General features: G+C 43.4%; 1 protein-coding gene across 6 annotated transcripts in view; it reads right to left on the bottom strand.

The window, feature by feature from the left end:
- Window positions 1-11,543, bottom strand: part of LOC307226233 (UPF0538 protein C2orf76 homolog) — a 32,035-nt gene that overhangs the window by 8,025 nt on the left and 12,467 nt on the right. For 2 of the 6 annotated variants that reach the window (XM_079994857.1, XM_079994860.1), the window contains exons 6-7: window positions 10,350-10,468; window positions 4,966-5,406 (exon numbers count right to left, since the gene is read on the bottom strand). In XM_079994857.1, coding sequence (XP_079850983.1) covers window positions 5,397-5,406; window positions 10,350-10,468 — 129 coding nt within the window. In that variant the 3' untranslated portion in view covers window positions 4,966-5,396. The other 4 variants (XM_079994856.1, XM_079994861.1, XM_079994859.1 and 1 more) reach the window with 3 other exon arrangements.

The raw sequence follows: 11,543 nt of genomic DNA, 5'->3' as shown, positions 1-11,543 counted from the left end.
ACTTAAGAGGCCAGGGGCCAGCGCTGTCCGGAGACACTTCCGGGTCACGTGGCCAGCGTGACATCGCTGCTCTGGCGAGCCAGAGCCGCACACGGAAACGCCGTTTACCTTCCCGCCGGTAAGCGGTCCCTATTTATCTACTTGCACCCGGAGGTGCTTTCAAACTGCTAGGTTGGCAGGCGCTGGGACCGAGCAGCGGGAGCGCACCCCGCCGCAGGGATTCGAACCGCCGACCTTTCGATCGGCAAGCCCTAGGCGCTGAGGCTTTAACCCACAGCGCCACCTGCGTCCCACAACAAATTAGGTAAAGTGAGCTTAAGAGGAACCAGGCTGCAAACTGAGCACATGCTGGCCCTCAACACGAATTCCCTCAAGATGTCTTGCAAACAAATGGTGCAAAAGTTGAAAAGCAACCTCCATTCCCAAGAGGGAGTAACAAGAAGCTGGTAGCTCTCTAGAAACATGGAACAGTTGATTCTAAGCAGAGCCTGTTGCCCTATGAAACGTCCTCCTGTGTCCTCATCTGCAGCATGTCAGTCTCCCCATCCACCTCGCCCTCCAGCCACTTCAGGTGACACACAGGGAAAGATCTCCTGGAATGGATCACAAAGTTTGTAGTGGCTGGCGAGGAATCTCTTCCTTCAGTATGAGGAAACCTTTGGGGGCTGTGTGCCAGTGGTGGGTCTGGCCAGAGGCAAAAGTGGGCCAAGCAATGGATGCAACTCTTTGTGCCTTGGTATTGTAGACCATGTTCCAGCCAGGCAGAAGCACTTAAGGAGGGCTCTGAGCAGGGCTGGTCAAGGGCTGAACAGGGTGGTCTGAAGGCTGCATTTGGCCCCTGCAGTCGTGGTTCCCCACCCATTTAATATGGAGGAAGGAATACGTACAACAGTTTATAGAAAGAGAAGAAATGAGCCTTCCCACCACCTCATCTAGTGTGCCCCTTTTATATCATAGAATTGCAGAGTTGTTTTAAAACAGCGCAGGGGAAATTGGGGGTGGTGAGGCAAGGAGGGAGAAAAATGAGGGAGCAGCAGTAATTTGGTTGCTGGCCAACCACTTGAGAAAACAATGAAAACTTCCAAACGCAACTATTGACCAGGAGCTTCTACAACCAGCTGACATGGCTGAAGAGCATCCATTTTTATGGCATCTTGTAGGGAAGAAAGAGGCTCATTGGCCCACTTAGAAGTGACCAGAGGGCAAGCATTTAAAACATTTTAAATTCACATCCTTCAAGACTGCCAGTCAAATGCCCCCAAACACCAGGGCACCTCAACTCCCTGCATCTTAAATCTTCATTTAATGAGCTGCTGTATTCCCACCCAACCTTTTTCACAACTTTGATGCCAAAGCATTATCTAATGAAGCAACTTCCACAGTTGATGTACAATGGTAAGGCATTTCTGCACGCCAAATATAAGTCCTGAGGTTCTGGACGGTAAAAACCCATACAAAGTTCTAATGAGGAATGAATTCATCGGCTCAGAACCGCTTGTTCCAGGACCTGGAAAAGCCAATGAAGGAAGCTGGAACACCTGTAATTAAAAAAAGCCATGGGACAACCTTAACAAAAAGAAACAGCTGAGCAGAAAATGGGATGAAGCTGCTTTCAGTATTGTCCGGAGAAACCACGCCTCCTAAGTTAACACTAGTGCAAGTCACTATAAACAAATCAAATAATGACTCAAGACTACTACTGATTCACAGCACGGGCAGCTTATTACTCCATTAAAGCAACAGAAATCTTTGTCTAGAAACGGGCTGCTGCACCCATGCACACCCCACTTGCATTGCAAAGCAACCCCGTTGAACTGACCCGATAGCGGTTTCAATGCCACCAGGGATGCATGTTACCATCAGCTGCTACACATACAGTATGTAGAGTGGGACTCGGGCTGCTAGCTCTGATATGTTGTCTCATATCTTGAGGACAGAAGTTAACTCTGGCCAGATCAGATCCTGACTGCTGAATGGATTAAATGGTGCAAAAATGTTTTGAGACTACAGACGTGCTAGTTGAATCTGAAAATACAGCATGGACATTTAGAAGTATTAGATACGGAACCTGTCTTGATACATACCACAGGACCATTTAAACCACAATCTGCAGCTTCCTTTTGGGCTACTCTGCCTATACAATTTAGAAAGGGCATATCAAGGCAAGTATCAGGCTATGGCCTATAACCAGAAGTAGCATGAGTACATTCTCTACATGTACCGGAAGATGTTCTTAGGGATTGTACTAATAATAATTCCCCCCACCCTTTCATCTTACACTTTGCTTGAGTTCAGAAAGGCAGTTTTGAAAGTTTGGGTAAAAAAAAACAATTTACAGAGAGACCTGGAGAGTAATGACCGTCGTGCACTATTTACAATTTCCCGTAATTTAACTGCTATCATACAAAATCTTGGGAGGAGTTTAAAAAGCAGTTTGGGAGTTCTGCAAGGGCAGTCTTTGAAAAGCTAACTAAAGAACATTCAGGGGCATGCAAAGAGCACTCCTTTCAAAATGCTGCAGAGGGAGGAAGAATCAGGCAGAAGGCAAACAAGGATTCTGTTGAAGGTAACAAACTCAGGCAGCAAAAAAATTTCAGTAATGGGCTGGCCTTAAGCCATTTTTACCATGGAGGATGGAAAGATAGAAATGCACTTGTTCCTTTCAAGAGTTTCACATGGATCTGAGCTGTCTTCATCTGGTACAGAAAAGTGAACACTGGCACCAGATGTAACACAATCGTATAGGACACCCATGTTTCTTTGTTGTAAGCCACTGTGAGCATGGTTTTTTAATGTGTGGAAAAGCAGCATACGAAGAAAACTGAATGAATGAATGAATGGCATTCCAGTCAAGGCACTATGAAAACAAATGTATCCAAATGTCTCTTCCAGAGAGTTGTGCTTGCTTCAGTGGTGGCTGGTCTATGGGGGCAATTGAACATTGGACAATCAAGCTCAGGCTGCCAGCTACCAGCTCTCTGCCTTCTGACTTACATCCAGTCCAGGAAGTGGCCCAGCCTGTCAGCTTCCTCCTCTTCAGTCTCAGAGATCCACTTGCAGAACTCGGCAGTGAGGAGGATGGGGACAAAACTAGAATTAGTCGGCTCACATAGTCATTGCCTCTGGTTCTGCCTTCTCTCCCCCCCCCCCCGAGTCCCAATGGGACACCAGATACCACTGACTCCATTCACACGCTATCCTTTCAAAATCAAGCCTGCAGCTGCAAGATCAAGAAACATCTCTCCTTGAAAAGTAGCCAGCTGACCCTATTTATAAGCAAAAACCCAGTGAGGACAAGAATCGAGAGATCCAATGTGACTGAAGAGCTGAGGCGGAGAGAGAGGTGGAGTATTACTCCTCACAATTTTATGCAGGTCTAGAGAAGAAACTTCCCAGTGATCAGACAGCTAAGCGCTACCTGCTTTCTTTGGCAAGCAACAGGGTAGCTACCACACTATCATGGGAGAAGCAAAAGGACTGGGAGAGAAAAGCACCACCAACCATAGGCAAGTGATCCCTTATGTTCTCTAACATGCCCCTCCCTTGCTAAACTGTGCCAAGGCTGCTACTCGGGAGTAGCAAAGCGTAGCTCCTCTCCAGATATTCAGAAAAATGTCAACGTATTTCCACAGGGTTGCTTTCCACATTTTTGTCTGGTTTCAAGACGCGAGATGCAGCAGGGAGGGCTAAGCTTGTACTGTGCTGCCAGGGGGGCCAAGCAGAAGGAGGGGGTGCAGTTGTTTGGGGACCTGGAAGATAACGACAGTCATGGTGAGAGAACTGTAAGCCTCCGTGACTGTGCCCTTGCAATGGAAATCCTGTGGGGATCCAGCCTCTTTGCTTTTAACAAATACCACCGATATTTTCCGACTTCCCTCCACAACCACAAGATCCAGAAATACACAAGCACACACCCTCCAGCCCCAGACAGATCCTTGTGCAGTGCACACAAGGAAGACCCAGAGCTCTGGCAGCTGTAACTTGACAGGCCACCTGTTCATATTGTAAGATGCCCATATAGTTGTTACATTCTCACTCATCATTTCTTCAAACGAACCCCAGCTGCTTTACATACAAACATGGAGGAGGCCAGGTTTCAGCACCTTCCTTTGTCTACAATGAACAACCCATAAAACATACAAGAACCTACGATAAGTTAAACAGAATAAAGCCTCTTTATAAATAAAAAAAGTTGCAAAACAAAAATCTTTTGTAAATAGTTTCTGCATTTTTAACCCATCAGTACTGGGACAGAAGGGTTACGTGACGCTTGTTTGAAGATACATACCTATGTTATTTTTCTATTTATATTCTGTATGGATATACTGCTGCAAAATGAGAGACATGAAAATGTATACCTGCTTACCATTGATGTTTTCTGCACTGCCCCAATTGTGCCTTGGGAGTTTTAACCAGTTACTATCCTGCCTCATACTGGAACTTTAATGCGTCCTGTTGCTATCTTGTACAAAGTGTAACCAGGATATATATCTATGAAATAGAAGCACTGATACTAGCGAAGCCCTGCTATTTATTTTCTTTCTTATTTGCAGTAAAAAAAAAAGTTCTTTCTAAAGTTCCTTTGCATTTTATCCTAGTTCGGTTGTTTGAGGCACATTTTCTCCCCTTGCGAAACACCAAGTTCCAGGGAGGGAGGGCATCCTAAGGCCAATAGAGATTCCCCTGCACTAATATTTATTGTTTTTATTTAATATTTATTTGATATTATTTTTATTTAATAGGCTAGTCACCTGGCCTCTGAGCTTCTTCTAAGGAAGGGGTGAGCCATTATTTTATTTTATTTTATTTTATTTTATTTTTTGAGACAGTGATGACTTTATTGAGAGGGGAGATGTTACTGAAACAGTCAAGTTTCTTCCAGCCTCTCCACTTCCTCAGAGGCAGATGGAACAAGAGAAGGCCTCCTACTGCAAGATACAGAGCCGAGTTGTAAGAAAATAAGAAATGGAACTCTGCCTTTACTCCTTTGATGCTATGTGAACCAACAAGTCTACCACGAGGTTGCTGTATCCATATTCATTGTCATACCAGGAGACCAGCTTCACAAAGTGATCGTTGAGAGCAATGCCAGCAGCAGCATCAAAGATGGAGGAGTAGGTATCACCACTGAAGTCACAGGAGACAGCCTGGTCCTCGTTGTATCCCAGGATACCCTTCATAGGGCTGTCGGCAGCTGCCTTCACAACCTTCTTAATGTCATCATACTTGGCTGGTTTCTCCAAGTGGCATGTTAAGTCCATGACAGAAACATTGGGAGTTGGGACGCGGAAAGCCATCCCTGTGAGTTTTCAGCTCAGGGATGACCTAGCCAACAGCTGCACCTGTGGATGCTGGGATGATGTTCTGAGCAGCTCCTCTGCCATCTCACCACAGTTTCATTCTTGGCTTAAGATAGGGAGGAAACCTTTACTGATCCATACAATGACCTAGGATATCTCGAGGCAACAAAAGTCACTTCATTCTCTATTTTAAAAAGCTATAGCAGGAAAAAGCGAAGAAGCAAAAGAGGAAAGGCAACGATTGCCTTCCCTCTTCATCACTTTTCTTTTTAGCCACTACCTCAAAAGAATGCAACATGTCGAAGACACCATCTCCTACTTAGGAGATACAGAATTTTGATGAGCTTATTTGGCACATGGCTTCAAGTGAGTTCATTTAAATTCTTGCACTGAAGCTTAACCTCTGCAGGTAAAGCTTTCAAACACTCCCTAGGTATTTGCACTAGATTTTTTTATATTTTTTTCAATTCCACTAGTTTCCATTATGCAAAGCTTTCCCTTTCAAAGTCTTAGGATCTAGCGAGCGCTTAATTTGAAGCAGGATTTATTGGGGGGGGGGGGAATGTTTTATATTCACCCCTAAGATCAACACACCCAACAACTGTAATTTAATACAACGAAATAGACACGAAATACCCCAGCTATATTTGCATCCATTGTAGGCAAGTATTGGTTATGTTTTGTAAATTAATAAATACATGTTACTTAGTGCTATTCTTATGGAAAAAGAGGTGCCGGAATTCACCATGAATGCCTCCCTTGTTCTCTTATAATGGCAATGGCATCCACCTGAGAGGTGCCGGAACTGAGTTCAGGTGAGTTCCAGCGGGGGGGGGGAGCCCTGATGTTAGCACTCAGTACTGACCATATTTATTCCTACAGAAGCCCCATCAGTTTCAGCCACACCTGCTTCTGCATATGTATTCTTAAGGAAGCTGTACAGCCTGATCCTATGCATGCACACTCAGAAGTAACAGTACAATGGCAGTTGCTCCCAAGTAAACATGCAGATGACTTTTTTCTGTGATCAATATCTTTAACGACCGAATTGCAATGAATGCACACAATTTCAGCAAACCAGATCTGTTTTACACAAACAGAACTAAATTAACAGCATGAAGAAGATTCCACATCCATGATCTGCAGGGAATAGATTCAGGTTAGCATATAATAAAGAGGATTAACATACAGGAGAAGCAAGCTAGGAGTTTCCCCTGGCTTTTTGCTTAACATCAGTCCAGCAAATATTTGTCTGCGCAGCCTTTGGCATTTCGTCGGGCATAGAGAACACAGGCCCCTTGGGTTAAACCAGTTCACTAATGGTTATTCATAAAGGCATCGCTATTTTTCCTTGCACCTGCAAAGCAAAAGCACAGGCTGTGCTGACACCTTGTGGCTTTTGCCGCAGACAAATCCGCTTCTCCCTTCTCCCTGCAGAGTAAAATTGCATTGGTCTTTCTTCAAAAGCAACTAGTGTGTCTGTCTGTCACAGTCGTGCTTGCTGAAATTCCAGAAAGGCTGTCGGCAAACCATGTGCTTGTTACTCGGAGATCAGCTGCAAGGTGACACTTACGACACGAGTAAACCAAACTGAATGGGACACTCGCACCAACTCAAGTACAGGACAAGCGTCCTGATGTGCTAGGCGGCTAAATGGGGGGGGGGGGTAAAGAGTCTCTGCCCCTTACCTTTGCAGAAAAATAGCATGCTAGCACAGCTCAGACAACACAAGGAGCTGAAAATCCCTCGCCTAACAAGACTCCCAATGCTCTCTTTGCTCTGTGACCCTGTCACTGGGTGCATATCCATCAGTTCAAAGCAGCTGGTGACAGGGAGATTAAAAACTGCAGGGTTTTGGGTGAGAAGAGGATGTATACAGAAACTTTGTCTCTTGCCTCCTGCACCCCGTAGTTCATCCACAACTCCCCCAACGTGTCTCTTACATTCCTTGGGCACCAAAGAAATCTCTCACTTTGCTTCCCAATCACTGCTTTATCTCTTCTATGTAATAAAAATCAAAACTCTTTCCAAGCCCTTCTGTGTTCTCCTCAAATCCATCATCACAGAAGTGCAAGGCAGTTTCACCCAGGTTCAGAAGGATATACGTTCTTTCTGCATTTGTGACTTTTCGTCCAAAGAGTTTTGGCCCCCCTGTAGGCATGGTTTTCTCACTGGCTACAAATTTTTTATCCTCCTGGCCATTTCTCCTACAGTCAATTCAATTCAGCACTCTAGAAACCATAAATTTGCTTTTTAACCTTGAAGCCAAGAGCAGCTACACATTTGTGTTCTCCCTACAATAAAAGATGTTTCCCTTATGACCATGGCAGTCATCCACTTCTCTATATGGCAGTATATCTAAATGCTTGCAGTGACATGAAAACGGGTTCAATTCACATGTTACTTTGGTAGCAGAGATTATTTTATCTGCAATCGCTTGCACTTCCAAATCACCACCAACACCCCACATTCTTGAAGCATCGTGATTGATCTAACCCTGTAAGGTATCTGCCACAAGCTGAACTGCACAGCACACACAAGGAGATGCATCTGTTTCCATTTCAGGTATTAACTTAATCAAATATTCAGAAGTTAGTTATTCATGCATCTGGAATCCCTCATAAAATCTGAATGAGTTATAAAACACATTTATTTCAATTGGGACTAAATTCTAAGGAAGCCTAGGCATTTTAACACCCACCATTTTGCAGAAAAGAAAATTGGAAGGCACAGTTTATGCATTCCGAAAAGCCAAAAATTACTTGGGGTTTCTGATGTTCCAGCCATCATCTTGTATTGCAGTTCAAAACGTTATATCTCAGAGCTCCACCAGTACTTTTTTTGCTGCCTGCCAACCAAAGCTTATCACTACACAATTTCGAACTATGTATTTCTGACTCCTGTAAGCAGAAATGAGGCACTCAGCTTGTAGAGGAAAGATGATGGGGTAGAAATCTAAAACTAAAATGTTTCAATGTTAGTGTTTCTCCATACCTTGGGGGGGGGGGGAGTCATTTTAAAGAGCTAGTGAAAACACACAATAATCAGTACTTCAGAAAGTCGTAATTCAGAAGCATCATTGCCAGGAATAAAACAGAGACCCTATTGTTAAAGCTCACTCAAACAATGAAGTGCCCCTGCTTTTGCACTGGAGAATTCCTGAAACAGCAGCAGCATTAACTTTTCTCTCAAGAGTTTCTTTATATATTTCCAGATTTCTTACACTGCGCAATACAACTGGACAATGTGGGAACACTAGGCACAGAGTGGAACAACTGTAATAACCTTCAAAAAGAGCCAGTGCACAATGGACAAAGTGCATCAAAAAAGAAAGAAACGCTGCCAGGTTCTGAAAATATCTGAACCACACCTGTACCTCTCTTCTTTAAAGAACACCACAAAACGGAAGCTGCAGACTTTAAATCTGCAAGGCATTTATGTTACTATCCACCTCTTAAATACGCATTCTGGTCTCCAAATGGCTATCCCTTAAGACCAAAGTATATTCTATTATTCTAACAGAGAAAATAATCCCAACATGCCTTGGGATGGCCACTGACCAAATGGCAACAGACCACCTTGTTGGAAGCCCCAGTAACCAGCCAATATGGTGCAAGGAATTTTACTGCATATAAAATTTTTTTACTGAATTTTACCCAATCAGAAAACCAAGGAAGGAGAAGGGGCTGCTAGAAATTATTGACTCTGCAAATTGACTCTATGCCCTCCAGGGTAAATGACTGGCTAGTAGGGGGCAGGTTCAACTACAAGGAAGCTTCTTCTTCTGCCCCAAATCTACTCTAGTGGGTCAGGAGAACCCACAGAACAACATGTGATGGTGGGTGGGGGGAAAGAGGAGCTCGTTCCGTAAGGCAAGCCGAAATACTTATGGTGATGGAACAATCTCCTCAGTGCTACAAGGAATTCCACCCTATTTCCAAAAAGAACAAACAAAATTCTCCATTTGCTGCCCACAAATCCACCAAGCATCACCCCTGTGCTTTACAAGAACGTATTTCACTTAGAACTCTAGCCATCCCTTTAAAAAAAACAACATTTTGTCTGCAAGGCTGAAGAAATGAATTTGAATATGGAACATGAAAGATTTGGCATGAGTTAGTGCTAATGGATCAGTCACACCTGTTCCTTTATTATTTTCCTCACAGAAAAGGATCTTTGAGAGTGAGCTCTGAGGGAGGAACTGGCTATGGTGTGACAAGATTTTGAACAGCAGCCATTCTGACAAAACCCCACAGGATTCCCAGCCCCAGCAGTAATGACTCACTTGTGATAAATAATCCTTTATTTCAAAAGTTTCCAAGTTTGTACACAACACTTCCCACCCTCACCCCCCGCCCCGTGAATTTTTTCAGATTTGTAGCAATAACATATAACCATTCAGCAGCAAGTACCCATTTACATTTTATCCAGAAGACACAGAAAGGATTTTTTTACAAAGGGAAAAGAATGGAAAATTAGCTTACATATAGATTTGGGTTGTGTACAGAAAAAACCCACCTCATAGGCTTGGCTATGGCTTCGTAGCTCAGATTAGCATCATATTTTGCCTCAGATCCAAGGCAGAGGTCATCTCGCCATATTTTCCAAAGTCTGAGATGTCTTCCCCTTGACTAAAATAATTTTTAAAATAGCCCAATATATTTCCTAAATCTTGAAATCAGCTAGCTTCACCTCGGACTCAAGCTGCCTTGGATTCTAAGGAGGTCCAAGTACCTCCAAGGAAGAGATATTTGCCTCTGACTTGCATCTCATCCAAGGCCAAGGCACAGCCCTAATAAAATACTGGTGTTAGTTAATTACATTTTACATCTTGTCCACAGCCAACATTTCACATTTTAAAAATGTATGGTGGATTGGTATGTTTCCACTGTAAAGCACTTCCCATACGATTTGTGAGTAGGGGCTTGTGTTTGAAAAGAACTGAAGATAGCAACTGTATGAAAAGAAGGGTTTGTTGTTCCTGCAAACAAAATTCATAATACTTATAATATACAGCTTTTTAAGGTTTAAGAATTTATAAAGCCTCACAAAACAAGCAGCGGGGGAATCTTCTCCCAAGTTGCAAAGTCTTCACCAGGTAGCGACGGGATTGGCTTTATATTTCCTGTAATCATCCATGCAGAAAAATGCGAGCTCCGTTTCATTTGCTGAAAGGAAAAATATTGAGCGTGTTTGGTGAAAACATTAATTTTCAAGCCACAGAATGTTAGATTAACATTAATTAGAATCACAGATGGTGCTGAATACTCTATGGTTCAAGGCTATTGCTAGTTATTCGCTTGTTTGTTTTTACATCAGATCCAAATAGCAAGAATGCGCTCAGTACACCCAACCCCAACCCCCCAAAGCATACTACAGCCAGGGGCAAGAACAGCACCCTTGTTAAAAGGCACCATTTTAAAACAAGGGCTATGAAACCATTTGCAGAGCATTCCATAAATAAATCCAGTGCTTCTCTTCAGAATACATGGGAAAATAACAAAGTTCCTCATTCTGTTCCGCGGGAGGGGGGACATCCCCCTGAAATTAACCTGTAGCCATAATAATTTAATACTTAGAGGATGAGTAGAATATTTTACAGATCACTTTACATTCTCCCTCATGACCCATAAAAAAAACGTGCATCTGAGGGAGCTAATTTTTTTGCCCTGCCGATGATTAATTCATGAGGCTTCAACAATATGCAAAGTGAAAGACACAAATTGGCTTCTCCAGCAATACCTTCAAATGCCTCTAATTATCCACAGGGGATATGGCAGAGCTGAAGGACCCGCAAAGCTTCAGAGCAGCCACAATTCTTCCCACCAACGGGTCAAGGACTTCCTCTTCTAAAACAGTAAGTCAGCAACATTACTAATTCAGAGCGGGGGATGGAGCTGACGGAAAGCCATCACAATTAAGAGACGTCGGATTCTTTTGAAGTGGGAAGCCACGACTAAGTTCCACCGGTTTTATTTTTTTTAATAAACTAAACCAGAAGTTAATGAAGTCTGCCTGTGTAATGCAAAACAGGAGCGAGGGACGGCAACTCTGAATATTGGCTAGGATGCCTGCGGAAACTGGGGGCAAGGGAAAGCGAGGAAGATACAGCAGCAGTTCCCAAACTTTTTTGCCCTCCCCCCTGGACCTCTTAAAAATGGTTGAGGGTCTTGGTGGGTCACTTAATCATATTTTTTCTTCCTTTTTTCACAACTGTAATGTGCTGTGTTGTAATTCTTAACT

The sequence above is a fragment of the Podarcis cretensis genome, assembly GCF_951804945.1.
Source record: "Podarcis cretensis genome assembly, chromosome: 1".
NCBI lineage: Eukaryota > Metazoa > Chordata > Lepidosauria > Squamata > Lacertidae > Podarcis > Podarcis cretensis.
This window is presented reverse-complemented; position numbering and strand designations above follow the sequence as displayed.